The sequence below is a fragment of the Octopus sinensis genome, unplaced genomic scaffold (assembly GCF_006345805.1).
Source record: "Octopus sinensis unplaced genomic scaffold, ASM634580v1 Contig13644, whole genome shotgun sequence".
Classification (NCBI taxonomy): Eukaryota; Metazoa; Mollusca; class Cephalopoda; order Octopoda; family Octopodidae; genus Octopus; species Octopus sinensis.
The window spans coordinates 305596-328483 of record NW_021833024.1 but is presented as its reverse complement, the minus strand read 5'-3'; the positions used below and the strand labels follow the sequence as shown (position 1 = coordinate 328483).

Here is a 22888-nt window from a genome sequence, read left to right as displayed (position 1 = left end):
TTCTTTCAAAATATTGATAGACTTGAGACTGAGTTAAGAATGGGGCTTTCAGATCACAGTGAAGGAGTGTTTGTGGTTAGACCATCTTCAGGTTGATTATACTTCATTGGTGATTTAAGACGGGGAAATGGCCCTTTCTGTAAAGACAAACCAGTCTACGGTAGAACACTATAAAATAAAAAGCAAACAAAAAGAAGGGAAAAATGTATTCTTTATCAGCCAGTCTGTGGTTTTTGAATCAGTGGATGAACTTGTAAATAATTATAAAAGTTTCCAATCTTATTTAATTTAAGAAATTGCCAATCTTGGATGCAAACTAACAAAACCTTTAGAACAGATCGTTAAGTCACCTCTTGCAAAAAATTTAATAATTGATTATTCTGAATTTGAGTCTCCCACAGAAATTGGGAAAGGGAATTTTGGAATAATTTTTAAGGGTTTTTAATATGAGTAAAACATATTTTAGCACAATGGAAAACTTCCACAGTAGCTTTAAAGATGGTCAAAAATCAGACTGTCGACAAAAAACTATTTCTCCAGGAGGCAAAATTAATGTATCGACTTGACCATAAAAACCTGGTGAAACTACTTGGAATTTCATTCAATGATGACTCGGTCGTCCTTGTATTAGAGTTTATGGAAAGAGGACAACTCAGGAACCTACTCAGAGCTGACAATGGGAAAAATATTTCTGCTGATTTGTTGGCTCGAATTGCTTTACAAGTCACATTCGGAATGATTTACTTGGAGGAGATGAATTTAGTACACAGGGACTTGCGTGGAGAAAATATACTAATTTCAGATAAGTTTGTTTGTAAAATTGGGGACTTTGGGCTGGCAAAAAAACGTGATCAAGATTCTAACAGTGTGTTTTATCAGTAGTATCATATTTAGATATTAAATTTCCAATAAAATGGACTGCCTTAGAAGCACTGACAAAAATGGAGTTTACTATAAAATCAGATGTCTGGTCATTTGGAGTTCTCTTGTGGGAAATGGTCACTTTCGGTGATACACCGTATCGAGGTTGTTTGTAGGCTTATTTAGATAGGAATGGACAAAGCCAAGATTATTACATTTCTAAAGTCTGGAGATCGACTTACTATCCCCCAAAATATCCCCTGTCCACTTCCAGGAGGGTGGTATGACAGAATAATGTTGAGGTGCTGGCGTGAGAATCCAAATCTGAGACCCTCTTTTAGAGTGATTGAAAAATATTTTCTGGAATGGATTGAAGAAACGCGTTTTTATTTTTAGTAGTTGTAAATATACTGAAAAAAGTTATACTGCTTATTAATTTTTTTATTTAATTTGGTTATTTCCAATCTCAATTTGGATTAATCGTCTTTATTTATTAATAAAAGGACAAGAGAAAAATCGTCATTGGCAGATAGCCAGAGTATTGCCTCTGACTATGGCTATAGATTTTCGTTCGGTTAAATACCGGTGCTCACACGGGTCACCGCGGTCATCCAATTTGAATTAATCTATAAAAAGCAAAACTAAATATTGAAAATTTGTTTCATACAAAAAATAAATACGCATTATCACTATATAATTATTATATTAGATTGATTGACATAAAACCTTTTGACTTTGAAAATATTAAGCTGCAAATCAGGATGATGGTCTCCTTTCATAATACAATTTAAGCCGGGAAATGGACTCTATTTATGCAAAACAGATCTTATGAGACACAAAAAGAACCATTGTGTAACCACTCTTAAGATGCAGGAAAAATGTTGGCGGATAACGAGTAAAGTAATTAGTTAGTAATTATAAATGGAATATCACTTTTATAAATGTATAAGAGCATTTATTTAAATATTTTAGTGTTCACTATTAAAGAATAATGAACACATCAAATTTGTGTGAACATACAAATATTAAATTCAATATTGAAGGCAAGTGAGCAGGGTTGTTAAAAATCATGATTTTTATTAAAAAAATTTAAAAAAACAGTTTTTTTATTTAAACTAGATTTTTTTGATTTAAATCAAATTTTTGTGAAATAAATGATTTTTATTCAAAAACAAAAATAAATAAAAATAAAAACAATAGAAATCGTATTTATTTAAAAGCCTGATTTTATAAATTTTATTATGAGAAAGAAACTAATTAACTAAGTAATTTTACTAAGTCCAGAGCCTTCGAAGTGAGCAGAAGGCGGCACTCCACGCACCTCCTCCCCTTCTTCCTCTTCTTCTCTGGCACTGTAGACCTTCGAGAAGGTGCAGTCCAGCGCCTCTTGCTGACTAAACGTCAGGAAGGGCTGGATCGGCGAGCATCAAACGAGACACTCTCCAGAGTCCTCTTAAGAACAGTTGACTGTATATAAGCCTGTAGAGACTTATCTACATCAACTGTCTTAAGTACCGCTTGTGGTATTTGGTGACCAGTCCATCCCATGTCATCACACACGGGATGACATGGACTTTGCACTGGTGCATCAGTCCTAGCTCGTTTGCAAGGAGGTCATACTTCCTCTTTTCTCCACTTCCACTATCTGCAAACGGTCTAGGCACGTGATGCCCACCTCCACGATAACAATCTCCCCGGTGACCTTATCGTGGACCACAATGTCGGGTCTGTTGTGCTGGACAACAATCGAGGTGCGTATGGGGGTATCCACCTTAATGCACACCGCGAGTTCTCACACACCGATTGAACTCGATGGGTTCGCAACTTTCTGGACCGCCTCAAGCCGTACTTATTGCAGAGCAAAAGATGGAGGGACCTCACCACCTCGTTATGCCTCCATGTGTAATCATGGTAAAGCATACTCCCGCACTTCGTGGCTAAATGGTCAACGGTCATTGCCTTACTCTTTAAAAAAGGAAATGTGTAAGATAAAGAAGATGAATTCAAACTCTTCAAAGAGATCGGTCCCTTAGGAACATGAAATCAATAAAGAGGTTAAATATGATGAGATAATGAAGGTGATTCGACCTCTTCACGAGATCGGTCCCTTAGGAACATGAAATCAATAAAGAGCTTAAAAAAGATATTCATGAGATAATGAAGGTGATTTGACCTCATGATGAGGTCCCCCAAAACCTTCAAGCCAAAAATTAAAAAAAAATTATTTCTGCGTTTTTGTTAAAATGAACAACAAGAAAGTCCTCGACTCACATGATGAGGTCCCCCAAAACCTTCAAGCCAAAAAATTAAAAAAAATTATTTTCAGGTGATTCGACCTCTTCACGAGATCGGTCCCTTAGGAACATTAAATCAATAAAGAGCTTAAATAGGATATTCATGAGATAATGAAGGTGATTCGACCTCTTCACGAGATCGGTCCCTTAGGAACATTAAATCAATAAAAAGCTTAAATAGGATATTCATGAGATAATGAAGGTGATTCGACCTCTTCACGAGATCGGTCCCTTAGGAACATTAAATCAATAAAGAGCTTAAATAGGATATTTCATGAGATAATGAAGGTGATTCGACCTCTTCACGAGATCGGTCCCTTAGGAACATTAAATCAATAAAGAGCTTAAATAGGATATTTCATGAGATAATGAAGGTGATTCGACCTCATGATGAGGTCCCCAAAACCTTCAAGTCAAAAAATTAAAAAAATTTATTTTCTGCGTTTTTGTTAAAATGAACAACAAGAAAGTCCTCGACTCACATGATGAGGTCCCCCAAAACCTTCAAGCAAAAAATTAAAAAAAATTATTTTCAGGTGATTCGACCTTTCCACGAGATTGGTCCCTTAGGAACATTAAATCAATAAAAAGCTTAAATAGGATATTCATGAGATAATGAAGGTGATTCGACCTTTCCACGAGATCGGTCCCTTAGGAACATAAATCATAAAGAGCTTAAATAGGATATTCATGAGATAATGAAGGTGATTCGACCTCTTCACGAGATCGGTCCCTAGGAACATTAAATCAATAAAGAGCTAAATAGGATATTCATGAGATAATGAAGGTGATTCGACCTCATGATGAGGCCCCAAAACCTTCAAGTCAAAAAATTAAAAAAAATTTATTTTCTGCGTTTTTGTTAAAATGAACAACAAGAAAGTCCTCGACTCACATGATGAGGTCCCCCAAACCTTCAAGCCAAAAATTAAAAAAATTATTTTCAGGTGATTCGACCTCTTCACGAGATCGGTCCCTTAGGAACATTAAATCAATAAAGAGCTTAAATAGGATATTCATGAGATAATGAAGGTGATTCGACCTCTTCACGAGATCGGTCCCTTAGGAACATGAAATCAATAAAGAGCTTAAAAAAGATATTCATGAGATAATGAAGGTGATTTGACCTCATGATGAGGTCCCCCAAAACCTTCAAGCCAAAAAATTAAAAAAAATTATTTTCAGGTGATTCGACTTTCCACGAGATTGGTCCCTTAGGAACATTAAATCAATAAAAAGCTTAAATAGGATATTCATGAGATAATGAAGGTGATTCGACCTTTCCACGAGATCGGTCCCTTAGGAACATTAAATCAATAATAAAGAGCTTAAATAGGATATTCATGAGATAATGAAGGTGATTCGACCTCTTCACGAGATCGGTCCCTTAGGAACATTAAATCAATAAAAAGCTTAAATAGGATATTCATGAGATAATGAAGGTGATTCGACCTCTTCACGAGATCGGTCCCTTAGGAACATTAAATCAATAAAGAGCTTAAATAGGATATTCATGAGATAATGAAGGTGATTCGACCTCTTCACGAGATCGGTCCCTTAGGAACATTAAATCAATAAAGAGCTTAAATAGGATATTCATGAGATAATGAAGGTGATTCGACCTCATGATGAGGTCCCCCAAAACCTTCAAGTCAAAAAATTAAAAAAATTTATTTTCTGCGTTTTTGTTAAAATGAACAACAAGAAAGTCCTCGACTCACATGATGAGGTCCCCCAAACCTTCAAGCCAAAAAATAAAAAAAAAATTATTTTCAGGTGATTCGACCTTTCACGAGATTGGTCCCTTAGGAACATTAAATCAATAAAAAGCTTAAATAGGATATTCATGAGATAATGAAGGTGATTCGACCCCTTTCCACGAGATCGGTCCCTTAGGAACATTAAATCAATAAAGAGCTTAAATAGGATATTCATGAGATAATGAAGGTGATTCGACCTCTTCACGAGATCGGTCCCTTAGGAACATAAATCAATAAAGAGCTTAAATAGGATATTCATGAGATAATGAAGGTGATTCGACCTCTTCACGAGATCGGTCCCTTAGAAAATTATAATTTTTAAAAGTCAAAAAGATACTCATAATAATATATAAAATTTCACTGTCATCTTGCCTCATTATCCGCCTATTTTTAGCCATGTTGGCAGGATTGTCTGTCACAAGACTCCCGATTTTACATCCAAACCGTTGCTCGGCAGACTTGGCAAAATCTAGTGCAACGGATTGAAGATTCAAGTAAACAAATTCGAGATTTTCTACAGCAGCAAAAGGAGTGTTAGTGGATATACGCACCTGGAGAATTTCACATCTATCAAATTTTGTCGATAACGTCATCGCAGTAACGAAATTGATTAATGATTGGTCTCTCATCCTCAAGGGCAATTTGCTGATTAAACCACTTTCAACTTTTGGACGGATTTTCAAGGATATCAAATTTAGTTCTGCATAACAAATAATGCTGCTTATCCAAGATACGAGACCTTGTACCTCCTTCCCGCAATTACTGCATCTGTCTCGACTGCCAGTTTATCTAGGAATAATATGTTTATCGAAGTGAACCCACAAGAAATCATGCCTTCTACCAGACGTTTAGTCGTGCCCCCATCATAGTGAACTCAACTCGATCATACAGAGAGCCCTTGCTTCCGCCGACGTCCCGTCAATCCTCGAACCTGTTGGACTAGATAGAAGGGACGGAAACGCCTACCTTCCCATACGAGCAGGGGAAATCCCTTATTTAGGATTCTACCTCGGAAATCGCTCGGAATCTCGTTCTGTCCGCGAAAAAAAAATTTAGTCAATTTAAACAATTTTAAATGATTTTTTAATGATTTAAATTATAGATTTTTTTGATTAAAATCAAATAATCCAAACAACCCTGCAAGTGAGCTAATGGATAACTCCTTTTACAAGTTGATAGATGACATTGTTCGATTTTTTCCACCGAACTGCGTAGAAAAAACTAAGTTAATTTTTCAATAAATTTTTCCGCTAAGGGAATGATTATAAGCATCTATAATATAGATTCTATATGAAGCCCATAACGGTTTCTTCTTAAGTAGTGGTTAATAGCTTAGCTTTCATTTTTGTGGTATCGTTTTAACACCACTAAGTCGTTAAAATTTATATTTTTTAATTTTGGATCTAATATTCGAAAAAATATCAATTTATTTAGGGTACCATTCAAGGATTTCAAGCATCAATAAGAATTTTAAAAATCGATATTGCATTGCTCCTCATTCTTTATGCGAGGAAAATCAATTTTTTGAAACATATGTGATTGAAAATAGAAAATTGGAACAATATTGTTCAAACTAATATTTTTAATTTAGACGAACTGGATTGTTTTTTAAACTTTTGTTGAACAGAAGCTGTAGACTCGGACAAAAATCTGTCTAATAAACCGACAACCCATTCGTTATTGGAAAAGCCAAAATACACGCTGATTTAAAGTAAGAAAAGAATTAATTAATAATTTACAAATGAAATAAAAATCAAATAAAAAAGCGAGAATTATATATGCTTATTTCTGAACAAAAAATGATTTTGCAAAAAGAAAAGTCTAATTGATAATGCTACTGTATACTCACATGATTTAAAGTTCAGTAACATGAAACTCTTTTTTCCCTTCAAATACATCAAAGTTACAAATTTTTGATCAAGGAATAATAAAATCAAAGATAACTCCTATGTGCACACTTGATTGAATTTTATACTAATGATGGTAATATATATCACGAAAAAGTTGAAGAAATTCAACCTATTAAATTGCTCGATATTCATAAATCAAGGTCGGTTAGAAGTATCAAAATTGATAATTACAAAATGTTTCAAGAAAGCATTTGAAAATGCGTTAATACAGAACCTGACAGAAATAGATAATGAAATTTTTTTGATTCATGAAAATGATCAAATTGATAAAGAAAACTTTATACAGGACTTTTCGAGAAAACTAATCAGCGAGACCAAGTTGAAGAGGAAGATGACAAAATTCATGTTCCGACACTATATAAAACTAGTGAATACGCAAATGTGCTTGAATTGTGGTTTCTTGAGAACGATTATGAACAATAAGGAAAAGTATAAAAATACAAAAAATATTAAGAAATTTCAAATTAATCATTCTCAAAAAAGCATCGATTACATAAATAAAAACTCTAAATAATCTTTGTAATTATACTTTAATATTGTTTATTGTTATTTTGATTGCTTGTTTAACCATTTGGTTTATTATAATTGGGTTTCCGAGCTTTAACATCAAAAGCTCAAGCACTAGTGTTGACTCTTGAAGCATTAGTGTTAATGAATCATGCATTAATGTCGAGGTCTAAAAATAAGCTTTTAAGCAGAATATAAATATACATTAACGTTTTGACGGAAATCAAAACAACATTTTTTTAAGAATCAAAATTATATTCATTAATTTTTTACTTTCTGCTCTGCAAAGGGAACATACATGTATCTTAGCAGTTTTCTCATTCAAAAAAAATTGATAATTTCATGGAAAATGATTCCATATTTGTCCAGTCCGCAAAACTGATACTTACTTTTGTATGTTTCTGCGTTTTACATTTTCACATAGGGTCTTTTATTTTGATTTCAATTTTTAAACATCGAAAATTATCTGCATATTTTTTCTTAATTTAATTGTAGTATCAATATCTTGCCCCAATAGTATTTTCGACCAAACCAAGAATGTATCGATTGTGTAAATAATCAATTTAAAAAAAATAATCGCCACCACAAGGTTTGCTCTAAATATCTCCGAATTTAGTATTCGACTTGAAGGATGGAAACATATTTTGATTATCACTTATTTCTCTGTTAGATTTTCCAATTGCACATACTCTTACACAGAATATTCCCGAAAAACGTTAATGCTTGCTATATGCAGTTAAAAGCTAATGTTTGAAACTCTGACATAAATGCTCAAAGCGTGAACACTAATGCTTGAAGAGTCAGAATTAATAATTGCGCTTTCGACTTTAAAGCTATGAATTTCTAAATCATATTCATACGACAGAAATTTGAAAATATGATATCACACTGTCACATTACCACTGCCTAGATAATGCATGAAAGGCGACCTCTCCATCGTTCTTCACAACGTAGGATGTGATATGATCCACAGCATCATCCATTGCTTTATTTAAATCTATCAATGAATATTCACACCAACCATTTTCAATCTCCTCCACAATACAACCCACCAATATCTCCGTTTCGGCTGCAACAGAGCGAGAAATAGCCATCTGACATCAAACAGACCATTCAACCTCCATCGGAGCACTCGTAAGACCAATACACAAAGATCTAGACGTCCTGCACAAACATGCGAATAGTCTGTAAATAAAAACAGTCATTTTTGAAATTCTGTCCAAAAACAGTTGCTGTTCCCCCGCGATATTCAAATTTCGTCGAATCACACAAAAAACCGCCCCATTGAGCTGAAGAATACACTTTTCGAGTACATCAGCTTGCTCCTAGGGGGTCAATACGTCGTGATGCCTTCAATGATTGATGAAAGTATCCCTCCATTCGTAACTTGATAGACTGCTTTCCTTTCAAATAGGGAACTCTCTCCATTCGCAAATGGACACGAAGTCTAAGCCACACATTCTCAAACGGATTGATCAACTGTCTGTCATTAATAGCAATAAAACTTGTTCAGACACTCCACCAAAACGTTCCTGACCTTCCTGAATACCGTGGAGAGACATGGAAAGACTTGCTAGATTATTGCTTCCTTGCATAACACACAACTCCCTTGCCAACCCACACACCTCTCCCACATCAGGCAATATCTCCACCAGAGAGGAGAGCACATGGAGACATTGACGGGTTGAGTATATCTTCAGAGCCTGTGACTCCATCACAAAGTCGGAAATATTCCCAGCATGATAAAGCATACTCTCGATTGAGTAAACTGTACTACTCACATCCGAAATTGTCCTCTATTGATAAAATAATGTACACCAAACCTTAATTAGGGAGTGTTCGACTAGTCGTTTCCCAAAAGATGAATGTCCCCGAGAGTGCTTGACTAATATTTCTACAAACATGAATAACTAGACTACCCAATTGTCCTTTCAGAATACCGAGAACTACGGCGGATATGGCCAACCTTCCATAGCTATGCAATGTTTGTACAATCTATAATACCATACAATCAACCAACCCGAACTCCCTCCCCAATAATGTTACAAGGGGGGACCCTTACATCCTTAAAACGTACTTCAAACAAACCCCCATCCTTCTCCATTTCTACACCACAAAGGTCTTCCACTACAAACAGATTCTGACATTCCTTCAATTTGGCAGTGACTAATAACACATCTCCTTCACAAACCCACGACTTTTCTCCATTTAAAATGTAACAATCTTTCTCTGAATCGAACACAGCAACAGTCTTGTTGAGACTAAAATCCGAACCACTAACAATAGAAGGTCTCCTCTACCAGTGTTTTTCAGCATAAGCCAAAGATAGTTGTTTTGTAGAGGATATAAAACTCGGAATAAGTCTTTTCTTGTGTTCGTCTGACCCAAATGAGAGAATAGCCTTAATATTGTATATATCTTTACCAGCATAGCATTGGAAACCTGCAATGCCTCCGACAGGGCCAAACGTGGATTTTCTTTGGCCATTTCCTCAATAAAGCGTAAATACAGTCTTTTGTCCCAATCATGTCCCCCTTGTGTGCTGATATAAGCCTACCATATATTTTGGGCACACACAATCCTCTGATTCGATTATCTTTGATAAAGTCATGCATTGATAAGTTATGGGCCAATTGATCCTTCATTTGGTTAACCAGATTGTTGACTTTATCCAATTCTTCTATTGAAGATAGTTCGGGATATTCGAATATATTCTTAAATTGTCTATTAATAAAACAATTACTTGATTAAAATTTAATTTAAACATATTTCGAATAAATGAATCTCTTCCATTTGAAGCCGATCTACTGTTTGCTGTATAAAGTTTCTTAATGACACCACATCGTAACATTAACGCAACTTTTTTAAATATTTTATTAAAAATCTTAATAATAAAATGGTATGGTGTGTGTCTGTCTGTCTGTCTGTCTGTGTGTGCACACCAACTTCAAATTGGCAATACGATGCCTCGACTTACATGATGAGGTCCTTAAAACCTTCCCCCCAAAAAAATTAAAAAAAAATTTTCTGCATTTTGGTTAAAATGAACAACTACAATGTCCTCGACTTACATGATGAAGTCCTTAAAACCTTCCCCCCAAACAAATTAAAAAAAAATTTTCTGCATTTTGGTTAAAATGAACAACTACAATGTCCTCGACTTACATGATGAAGTCCTTAAAACCTTCCCCCCAAAAAAAATTAAAAAAAAAATTTCTGCATTTTGGTTAAAATGAACAACTACAATGTCCTCGACTTACATGATGAAGTCCTTAAAACCTTCCCCCCAAACAAATTAAAAAAAAATTTCTGCATTTTGGTTAAAATGAACAACTACAATGTCCTCGACTTACATGATGAAGTCCTTAAAACCTTCCCCCCAAAAAAATTAAAAAAAAATTTTCTGTTTTGGTTAAAATGAACAACTACAATGTCCTCGACTTACATGATGAAGTCCTTAAAACCTTCCCCCCAAAAAAAATTAAAAAAAAAATTCTGCATTTTGGTTAAAATGAACAACTACAATGTCCTCGACTTACATGATGAAGTCCTTAAAACCTTCCCCCCAAAAAAATTAAAAAAAAATTTTCTGCATTTTGGTTAAAATGAACAACTACAATGTCCTCGACTTACATGATGAAGTCCTTAAAACCTTCCCCCCAAAAAAAATTAAAAAAAAATTTCTGCATTTTGGTTAAAATGAACAACTACAATGTCCTCAACTTACATGATGAAGTCCTTAAAACCTTTCCCCCAAAAAATCAAAAAATTATTTTCTGCATTTTGATTAAAATGAACAACTCGAATGTCCTCGACATTCATGATGAGGTCCATTAAAACCTTCAAGGCAAAAATCTCACGTATTAAGAATATCCTTGATGAAAACGACAGCGAGAATATTAACAATGATGAACTCCCAATTATTCGCGATAAAGAAATTCAATTCATCCTATGTTTTTCTTTTTAAAATTAAATGCATATATCATTATCGACCATGAATCAAAATTAAAGCTATTATCATATTTGACTTTGACAGAATGTGCAATCACAGATTGCACGACTTTGAATAGAGTGTGCAATTAACAGATTTTGAAAAACCACTTTGATAGTTGAAACCACATTAGCACAATCATTAACACAATTTACCACCAATTGACGCACGACCTTGAATAGAGTGTGCAATTAACAGATTTTTAAAAACACTTTGATAGTTGAAACCACATTAGCACAACCATTAACACAATTTACCACCAATTGACGCACGACCTTGAATAGAGTGTGCAATTAACAGATTTTTAAAAACACTTTGATAGTTGAAACCACATTAGCACAACCATAACACAATTTACCACCAATTGACAGCGCAATCAGAAGAATTTGCGTAAAAATATTAACTATTTACTTGAGTTTTTCGTAAAGATAGAATTTATTTTCGGTATGCCTCTTTTCCTAAACTTTTTTATTATTCAAAAATAATTTTTAAATAGATAACCGAAGGAGGAAAAACGAAGCTGAAGAAAAAACGGTCAGCTTAATAAGGTAATTAATTAAATCTTTTTTGTGTGTCGCTTTTTTGTGTGTCGCTTTCTTGCCTGCCGCATTTCCGCCTGCCGCATCTCCCCCTGCCCCATTTCCGCCAGTAAAAAACAAAAAAAGAAAAAAAAGGAAATTACAAAGGAAAAATGAAAAAATTAAATATAAAAAAAATAAACCACAAAAAATGAAAAAAAAAGTGTGCAATGACAATAAACAAGGCCCAGGGACAGTCATTAAAGGTAGTTGGGTTATTTTTAGAGAGTGAGTGCTTTTCACATGGACAGCTGTATGTGGGATGCTCGAGGGTAGGCAGAAGAGAAAATTTATTCATATATGCCAAGGAAGGACGGACGACAAACATCGTTTATCAACAGGCGATAGAATAGGGTTACATTAAACCAGGTAGTTTTATACATCTACATAAACTTATAGTTGTTTGATGAAACAGGCCCTCCGCAGGAGCTAGGTCGCGGTGAGCGAAGCGAGCTGCCGAGCTAGTAATTATATAATAATAAAATTCAAATAAAATATATTAATAATTTACTTCTTTCTAAACCAAAAACGTGCCAACATTAAACCGTCAAAAAATAGACTAAATAGATCTCAAAACACCAACAACTCCATTTACACAAAAAAGTAACAAAAATGTGTTTATAATTGATTAGGAGAAACTTTAAGAAGCTGTCTAATCACAAATAAAATTAAAAATATACGATTTTGTTGATCTTTTAGCAGGAGGCTCGCAGTCTGAGGCAGTCGACTCAATCAGAGGTCTCAGAAAGGAGTAGGAAGGGTTGGGCGAAAGAATATTCTTACTAACAAATATTAATCAATTTCTCACATGTCTTCCACTTTTATAGATCTTTTCAGGTCCAAATTATTACTATAAGTGCAGACTTTTTGTAGAATGTCCATAAAGACAAGCTCGAGCACGTATGCTAGGAGATGAATGAGAAAAAGAGTACACATCAGAAATGGCACAGGGGCTGTCATTTTGCCTACGTTTTCGTCATATTGCATTACTCGTTTTATTCTTTGCTAGAAATATTAAAAATGGTTTTACTGGTGAGAATTTTCCTTCAAATCTTGAACGTTTTCCAGGCATTAAAAAATAAGCGGAAGTGACCAACAACAAGGAAAAGGTTTTTAAATAATTATTATATAATTATATAATATATTAATATTTATAAATTTAATATAAAGATTATAAAATAAAAAAACAAAACATTAAAAAACCAGTAATTTTTTGCTTTATATTTGCTAAAGTATAATATATTGTTGATGGAGTATAGTCTTGATATCACGACTCGTGTTTGAGATCTCATTAACAATACTGTTGAAAGAATTTTATTAGTTCTAACGACTAAAAAATTTTTAAGTTAACCCACCAGTCCGCCTTTGCCTTCTACGGCTGTCGGCTGATTAGGATTGTTTTATTTTAAATCAATACAAAGAATAGTTAAATGTATAATTGTTGCATAAAAATAATACACTCAAACGTCTAAATTTCGCCATTTTTCGGGACCGACCAAATCTTGTTGAGATTTAAAATTTGTTTATTCAAAATATGTAAACAACAAGCGGTTTTTTAAATTCAACTTCTTATGTGAATTTACAGGATCAGTTTATTGTCAATTTAGTCTAACATCGCCTCAAGTTTAAATTAGTTAAAGTAGCTTTAAATGAACGGATGATTCCTTGATGTAAAATTGTGGTCGTTTTTGCAGAAAGCAGTTCGATTGTTTCCAAGTTAGAATAAATTTTATGTGAAAGGAATTGAACTACAAAAAGCAGAATTTTTGTTTTTTCTTTTGAAGATCACAATTCCATGAAAGAACCCTTTCGTTGGAAATTTTGCTACTCATCCACGACTTTTAAAAATTCTATAATAAATATATTTTTTTAACATTAAAATTCGTAAAGGCTTCTTAAATTTTCAAATCATCAATAAATTTTGTATCAGTTCCAGCTATATTTGCACACAGCAACAAAGAAAATTTAAAATATAAAAAACTTTTTCTGCTTTCAAAAGAATAGAATTGTCGTCCATGAATTTGCCACAAAGTTCGAAATGTTTCATCCGTGTCATAATTTCTGTATCAACAGTTAAAATGTTAAATTGATTAGGCATTTTTTGCTTAAAAAGAGGGTCACTACCAAATATTTTTTTTCTCTTTTTTTAAAATTGAATACAAACAGAGGCTATATATGTTCATTGTCATGTTTTTTATCACCGATTTAGGCTATTATGCGTCTTTTTAATTAAACCTAAGTCTTGTAAACTTAGGCCGAATCTCATGGGGCGGCTGATCAGGGCAAAACCGTCATTTGATATATAAGAGACTCATTTTGGTAGTATGTGTCGTAATCAATAGTGAAGACATTTCCACGGCACATAATTTGATAAATCATATATGCTAAGTTTAAATATCTATTAAATATTTAGAATTTAATAAAAAGATTTTTTTTATGTATAATATATAAAAAACGTACAAAATAGTCTTGTTGGGTACATAAAATGGATTCATGTTTCGACAGTTGCGAAGACTCGTCTGATTTGGTTGAATTATCAGCCAAATACGGACTGTTTCTTAAACCAATAAACAGAATAAGTATAACCGTAAAACTGCCAGACATGAGAAGCATCGGAAAGGCGATCACAAACTGGGAAGTCATGGAAAAACTAAAAGTATAAATTTACTAATAAAAAGAACTTATCCCGTCCATTTGAGCTAAACAATTTACATACAATCAAAACAAACGCACAATTCCTCCGTTTTGAGGCCGATATTGACTCACAGGACGGAATAAAATCAGTCCTACAAAGATTGGAAGGACGGTCAATCAAACTGAGTGGAATATCAGAAGGATTGGCTGTATTTCTGTTCTGAGACTGTTCAGGTCAAGTCGGCCCCAGCAAAACAGTGTTTCCCAACCCGACAGGAATGGGAGGCATGTTTAGACAAGTCAGGAAAGCCAGATACAGTTGTATTCCGACAGTTGCCGACCAAATGGTTCAGTCGTGGAGATGATTTTGACCTCGATATAATAAAATCGGTGCTTTCTGAACTTTATTGCAGGTTTTCCAGGTTTTTGGGAGAGTGAAAGCAGTCGAAGTGCCCAGAGATGTGCCCGAGGAAGACTTTAAGACGTTTAGTTATAATACTAAACTGTTTTTTGATTTGTATGTCCAGTTTGAGGAGTATTCGTCATTTGTCCGAGCAATGGAAGGTTTGAGGAATACAAAATTGCTGTACAAACATCCCGTCTCATTACAAATGTTGACAACTTCCCTAATCGTTGTTTTTCTTTCTTATTTTAGGTTTCCTTCGATCGGGATGGGTATATGAGTGAGGAGAGTATTGCCAGTCGTAGATCACTCACATTGTCTCACGAAGCTTCTCTGAAGAGAAAGATATTGCTGGATGAACGAAGAATTATTTTGTCTAAGCGTAAAGTGGAGTCAATTCGGATATTGTCTCACATTTTTTCTCGTATTGAGGTTATTGTGTTTTATATGGCAGAGTCGTGCCCAGGCTATTGCCAAGAGGGAGAGCGATATGCTTGAATTGCAGAGGGAGACTGTCCGCAAACTGGAGGAGGAGTCTTTAAGAATTGAACAAAGACGTGATAAGATGGATCGGATATCCAAGGAGGAGACTTTTCTACGTGAAAAGATTGTATCAGCAATGCTCGATAAGGAGCAGAGAAAGGAACAAATGGAGTTTGAACGACTAAGTAGGCGTGTCTGATTGTTTGTATCATTTATTGAATGTCGTTTTTATTTGTCTGATTTGGTGGATTATTTTTTTGTAGGATATCAGTAACTGTGGGTAACTCCTGGCGCAAAATGAAAATTTATAAATTCAAAACTTGTCTTGAGGTACTAAATGTGCAAATTGAGAAGTTGAAAGGTAATCTCAAAGAGTTTTCGAAACCAACATAAGATACAGGGGAAATTCCTTAAACTGGAAATAATCCAAATTCAGCGATTTATTATGTTATTAAGCCGTTCCCTCTCGGAGCGAATATTCTATCATCGTATCCTTTCTTAACGTATATAACAAGGATTAATTCTAATTGGGTTGAAATTACGGAAAAAATAAAACTTTAATGGATCAGCTTTTATAAATACTAAAATTTTGTTAAAAACTCATCTGATTGACTCTAAAAATGCCCCTAATCGGCTGCCCAATTACACAGAAAATCCCTTTTATAATATCAGAAATGTCAACTAGAGATTTTGAGTTTGCAATTTCAACTACACAAAATTTGGAGAAAGAGTCAATAAGTACGAAAATCTTTCTATAAATATATAGAAAGCTGAACCCATGAGAACGAATCGTTTATTTCAAGTTTCTTCGTAGATTCACGAGATCAACAATATTTGTCCTGTGGAGCATAAACAATTATAGGTGTAATAGGAGGTTTAGATGCCATTAACCGTTTAGTCTAAAAATTAAATTACTTAAATTGCCTCACAAAAACGCACTGTCCGATAACTTCTCAAACATCTGATCTTTTTATTCCATATATTTTAGATGATAATAAAGTAAAGAGCTTAAATATCAGCACAGAAATTCATACGGACATGACCGAAATGATGAATGAAGTTTTTACCCGTAGAATGTTTTGAAGGAGAAATAAATTTTTATAATGGACCTGAATCAACGGACATCATTGATCCACTGAGTGTTATTAATCAAATGGAGGAAAACATGTAAACTTTCTCCAGAACTATTAAATGATTTTTATTCCTTAAGGAAAAAATAATGTCTAATTTACGGGAAAAAATTTTTTTGCAAAAAAGATTAAACATTATTTTTAAAAATTATAATTTATCAATTAGGCAGGCCGGGAAGAGGATTCTGTTTATAATTGGGAAACTGATCAAAAAGAAGACGTTTGACCACCGGGAAACCAGCTGGCTGTATCAGAGAATACATTACGGTTCTCCGTCTAAACATTAATGGGATTTAAAAAATCCGGAACTGCGTTCACTTCTGACAAACCTGCATGGCTATGATGCAAGAGACTAAGCTATCTCTGAACGATCCTACGCCTTCATTTTCTGGTTACAAGGCTATCAGGTTGACCGCAAAGCGAAAGAAGGCGACTCCTTCTCACGCTAATCAGATCGTCGAATTTGATGTTTATGATGCGTTCGGTTGTTTTCCGGGAAAGGACATTAATAGAATGAAGTTGATCATTTTCTAAGAAGCAGGGTGACCCTCGTAACACATGATTTAATTTTTGGATGCCAAGGGCATTTTTGAGCAGGAAGAAGGCTGTATGTGGGTCCAACAAATTAAGACGAACAAAAGTCTTTTCCAGTAGCATTTCCTTAGTTTCAAGAACGTCCTTGATTTCACCATCTGTCAATGGGCAGCCTAATATCTCCAGACTGATACTGGGCGTGATGGACGCTCCGAAAATTATCTCACTGAAAGAGGAAACAATAACCTCGAATTCATCACGACGGAACCCAAAATTAATGATTTCACTTTTTGAAGTGTTCAATATAAGACCAACGCATTCAAGTCTCGGAATTAGGTCAACGAGCGTCTTGAAGACAGTTTCGGGATGACCTCCGAGGGTGCAGTCATCAAGGTACCAAACATTCAGCGGGGTTGAGCAGCTCTTAGCAATGTGATTAATTCCAAGGCAAAAGAGAACAGGACCCAATGGGTCTCCTTGTTGAACCCCCGAGGACGAAGAAATATGGTAAGGGCCATGGACGAGGGCGATCAGTTTCTTTTCTAGCGCGATCAGTTTTGCAGAGAAGAAAAAGTGACGGACTAGCTCTGGAAGATCTCCCGAAAGCATTCTGTTGATAAGAGAACAGATCGACGAAAGAAGCCGTGATCCCGAGTTTCCAGTGTCCGGCGAGATTAGGTCCTTAAGATGTCCTGGTCTAGCCCGTTTAGACCCGCCCCGCTGCTTGGAGCAAAGGATAAAATTCCGGCTTTAATGTCATCGTCCGAGACAGATAATGGCTAAAGAATCCCTAAGAGAGGTGGATTTCGTGAGTCGCTTGGAGCGGCCGGATGTCGATCCAGGAGAGCTTCATGAGTCTCAATTGAAGGCTTCAGGAATGAACTATCACTGGAGAGCACTCTCAAAGCCGAGCGTATTCCCTTTTCAAATAATTTAGAATGAATGGTCCTCCGTAAATGTATCTCTTCAGAAAGTGTATCCTCTGGTATCTTTCGAGGACTCTTCACAGTAGCCGGTTGTAATGGGGGATCAATCACTGTAAGTCCGGAATCGAACAGGCGTATGTTTTCTTTGACGAACGATGACAAAGATCTACCACGAATTGTAGAACCAGAAGGTAAACCCAAAACACAAGGGGCTAAACAAAGCAGGCGGATCCAGTAACTGATGTCGTTCGATGATAATGCGCTTTCAATGCTGGCTGAAAGGCAGTCGGCAAAGGTTAAACGAGCTCCTCTGGGGATCCTTGTGGGGATGTGTCTTGAGGATGACCATTTAGAAATCGTGTCAAGTAGGCGTTCGTGATCCAACGGCACAGTGCAAGCAGTTTGATTGAAGGGAGCAGTGCCAGCTGGAAGGCATAGATGACAGTGCCAATGGGAAATGTTAGTAAGGGCCTTCTTAGAAACTCCTACGCATGACATGTGAAAGAGCCTTGAGCACGCTGAACAAGTGATCTTTCTCTTTCTCGTGTTAATTATGTTGCATTTTTCGCACGGATGGCTGTTTTTCTTATTTACCTCATTAATCTTCATTGCACTGACTCTGTGTTAAAAATAGTGATTGCACCACACCAGAAATTTAGATAGGGATTTATTCACATGCAGGAATATAACCGGTTATTGTCTCTAGACAGGCTCTTCGGCGATAATATAGAAGAGTGTGTAATTTGGTGCGCAGAGAGGCGGTTGATCTCTAACACAATGAAATGCGTTCGCTGTAAAGTAAGACCTATATTCTCACAAATAGAGACGCTGTCGTTTATCTAAGTCAAGAAGAACGTGGACAACGCAATTTGGTTATGTATTCCATGCAATACTTCTCGAAGTAGAACAGCTGGTTTTGCAGTAAGTGATCCTTAAACTAATTTTAAAAAGTAATTACCGTTAACGTAAATTTTGATGCTTACGTATATGTGAGCATTAAATTACCAGGGAAATCTTATCTCGTACGAACTAGAAATTTCGCAAAATACGATTACAGATTAGACGAACTTTTACAGAGAACTTATTACGGTGTCTCTTGCAAATGCTCCTATTAAACTTGGGGGACTTGTGGTCAATGAAGATACATTACGTAATTCATTTAATTTTAATTTTTAGACGAGTCGATAGTGGAAATCGACGAGTGTAAATTTTTTCACAGAAAGTACCATCGAGGTTATTGGCGACCAGGCCATTGGGTATTGGGTGGAATAGACAGAGAAACTAGAAAGTGCTTTTTTGAAGAAGTTGCAGGTTCTTTTTTCCATTTATCCTTTAGACAGAACAGCGAAAACACTTAATGAAATTATCGTTCGACGCATACTTCCCGGCACCCATATCATTACTGATGGTTGGGCAGCCTATAATGGGATTGGGCAGATTGGAGGAGGGATTTATTCACATTCTGTGATAAATGTTGACCCTTTAAACCGCTCCATCCATACTCAAAATATTGTGAACACATGGATGCGAGCGAAGAGAAAGCTAAAAAGGCAATTTGGTAAAACTCGTAAATTTATTTTAGGAACATCGCGATCGTTATTTGAGTCTTATTTGGACGAATTCACGTGGCGGACCTCGTTAGTTGATAAAGAGAAGATATTCCAAGAATTTCTGCTTTGGACAAAAAATGGAACTTTGATTTTTCCTTTCTTTCCCCCGACCATCCAATGACCCTCATGGCACGTTCTCTGTCATATTTTCGATGCAAATACTTTGTTTCTATCTCAGACAGCATCAGGAATGGTCAATGACATGTGGATAATGTGAAATATCCAAAGTCAACAAGTATGAAGTGGGCAGAGTTGTTTCAACAATATTTATCAAAGCAGCAGGTCTCTCACCTGACGCTAAAATACAAATTCACCGCTTTATCTTAGCCATAACCCTTCTCGTTGATCCCTCTTCTTTACGAGAAACATTTCTTTGAGTTCGCGCAAGAACTCAGCACTTTTTGGGCCAACGGTTCCCGATGACTTGGCCGCTACAGGGGTAAATCTGTATCGGTCTCCAAGGGAGGAATATTTTTGATTATCAGATTTTGCGCGATTAAAGCACTTGCTCCATATGTCTGAACCGATTTAAGGAGGTTTGTGCTTGAATATGTGTCAACGCAAGTTGCGTCCCAGACCAAAGATCTTCAGGTCTCTTTCCATATCTTCGATCGAAACGCACTGGTTCTAGCTGTGCTGGGAACCCTGTAGCCTTCAGAGCTCTAACGATCACATGGTTCGGAGCACCGTGGCGTAATCCACTTGTAGCTGACACCAATCAAGCAAGACGATGTTGATGTGCTTCTTTTTTAAGGTCTTCCAAAATTTTGGAGCAGACAATGTTATCCCAGTTACTTTGCTTCGTTGTGTTTTCGGGGATTTTGAGTCCGGACTCGTTCCATTTCCGACACGCTTCGTCAAATGATTTATTCCAGTGAAGTCCAACAATTTGATGAAGGACTTGCCGTGAAAAATGGTTACAACTTGAGAGAGACGATAGATATGCCAGGTACAAGATCTCCAGCACCGACTAAGACCGACACCTCAAATCTAGGGGAAGCACTTCAAATCTTGCTTCCAATCAAGTTCGTCAAGCGGACGTTGATTAGTGACTTAAAAGTTTGTTTAAGAGATTTGTCTATCAAAAGTAGACTGTCGTATTGTTCGCAGCAGGGTGAAAATCGGTGTACAGTAAAACCTCTTGAATCCGCTTGTTTTCATCAAAAATTTGAAATTTCCTATACACCCCTCGACATAAATTTGGTGAATCTACAACTTACTTCATTCATACAAAGAATGATTTAATTTTTTCTTCAGATATATTTAAAATCTGATAAAATTGATAAAAAATTAATTTAATTATTTAAATTTTGAAATTTTGTCTAAGAAATTTGGAAAAAAACAACGACTTTCATGGCATAAAATTTGGTTATTGTGAGATAATATGTAGAATAACCTCCTTTGCCGAATAGATCTCCAACACCTTTTTTTCATTGACTCAACTAATTTTTCAAGTGTTTTTGATGGAATAGAATTCCAAATATCTAATAGATTTTCCTTCAGTGCCTTAATGTTCTCATGTTTTCTTTGCCTAATTTGAACCTTCATAAGCCCACAAATGCTTTATCGGGATTAAATCCGGAGATTGCGAAGGACATTCTAATGTTTTAATATGTTTTTCGCAAAAATATTGAATAATCATTTGATGGGATGGCTGGGGTGAAAAATATATAACAATCTTCATTTTTTGTGCAGAATATGGCAAATTATTGTCAAAATAGATGATATTTTGCAGCATTAAGCGTCTTGTCTATAAATACCAAATCGCCTACCCCATGATAGGAAAAAACAACCCCACACCATGATTTTCCTAATTTTGATTACATCACAATTACCTTTTTCAAATTTGACAGTTGAGTAATATTTTAGGATTAGGTTTTTAAATTTTTCTATACACAATTTTTCTTTTTTGGGTCGTTTAATAATTAAAAAATACATTCATCAGGAAAGGATTATTGATCCAAAATAATGGTCTGAATTTTAAAGATTTTTGGAATCTGGAAACCATGTGTTTTTTTGTTAGAAGTGGTTTTTTATTTGCAATTCTTCCGAAAATTCCATTTTTATTTAAATTTCGTATTATGGTTCGAGACGAGACACGTGTTGCCAGAAAACTTTTATATTTCATTAGAGAGTTCAGAAGCAGTAGTTAAAGATGAATTTTCCTCTGATGTGCGTACCAAATGATTAAATTTGCACATTATTCAAAATGATAGTCTTCCAGAACCATGTGGCGGTCATATGATCCAGTTTTATTGTATTTCTGATAAATTTACGACTGTGAATATGGAACACCGGTTTCTTTAGAAATTTTATATATGACATATTTAAGTCGTTTAGCGCAATTATTTTCCCTTTCATAAACGAATCGAGGAGTATTATCCTAAAAATATTTTTTATAAGATCAATCTCTAAATACTATGTCGCGAGCGCAGCGCGCGACCGAGCGCTAGACGCAACTTTGACACGTAACAAGCCTATCATCAACAAATATATTTATTAAATTATTTAAAATTTTAACATGATTAAAATTAAAATTGAAATAACTTAAGTTTTCCATTGAATCCCATAAAATAATTTATAAGTAGAACCTTAATAGAAAAAGTTAAAATCAATGAATACTGAACGCTAATTTGGTTTAGGTTGTGAGGGGGGTAATAATTTGACAGATCTCATTGCTATTTTTCGTTTTAATCTCTAAAATTAGGTCTTTAATCAAAAATGAACTGTGCAGACAGGCTTGCTCCTTCAGAAGATTCTTGTTTTGACATTTTATAAATTTGAAGCATTTAGATTTTTCTCATTATTCTAAAATATCAATTATAATTTTAAAATATATTTTTATTTATGAAATCGGTTGTTTTAAAGCTCATTCTGCTTTGGCATCGATTTTATTTTTGTTATCGAATATATTTAATCCCAAATAACAAGCCTGGGTATTTGTCAATTTATAGATTTTTTGATTGATCGGATCTAGAAATTGAGTGGTCGCTCGCTGCGCCGGTCGCTCGCTGCGCTCGCGACATACTAGCATAATTTGACGGTTAAAATTTATAAACCAATTTTTATGTCACTAACCTAATTGCCGACATGCTTTAAATTTCTTGCAATATTAAAATTTAAATCTATTTAATTATAAATACAAAATAATATTATTTTAGAAGATCTAAAGGATCTTAAAGATGAATTTATTCGTTTTAAATGAAAAAAAAAGCAGGAAGATTGCGTCGACTCCTTTTCAGATACTGTGCTCACAGAACAGCCAGT

General features: G+C 35.1%; 1 protein-coding gene across 1 annotated transcript; it reads left to right on the top strand.

The window, feature by feature from the left end:
- The first annotated feature begins 498 nt into the window (after positions 1-498).
- On the top strand, positions 499-16777 carry LOC115229745 (spermatocyte protein spe-8-like). The gene is made up of 7 exons (XM_029800051.1): positions 499-810; positions 14949-15099; positions 15191-15210; positions 15393-15592; positions 15685-15782; positions 16410-16480; positions 16718-16777. Exons 1-7 carry the CDS (start codon positions 499-501, stop codon positions 16775-16777), a joined length of 912 nt encoding a protein of 303 aa, XP_029655911.1.
- The last annotated feature ends 6111 nt before the right edge of the window (positions 16778-22888 follow it).

What these genes read in the sequence shown, in the direction of transcription:
- LOC115229745 (XM_029800051.1), top strand. Translation starts at nt 499, where the DNA reads ATGGTCAAAAATCAGACTGTCGACAAAAAACTATTTCTCCAGGAGGCA. An exon ending in ATTTGTCCGAGCAATGGAAG is followed by an intron (nt 15,100 to 15,190) that starts GTTTGAGGAATA and finishes TTCTTATTTTAG; the next exon opens with GTTTCCTTCGATCGGGATGG. An exon ending in GCAAATTGAGAAGTTGAAAG is followed by an intron (nt 15,783 to 16,409) that starts GTAATCTCAAAG and finishes CATATATTTTAG; the next exon opens with ATGATAATAAAGTAAAGAGC.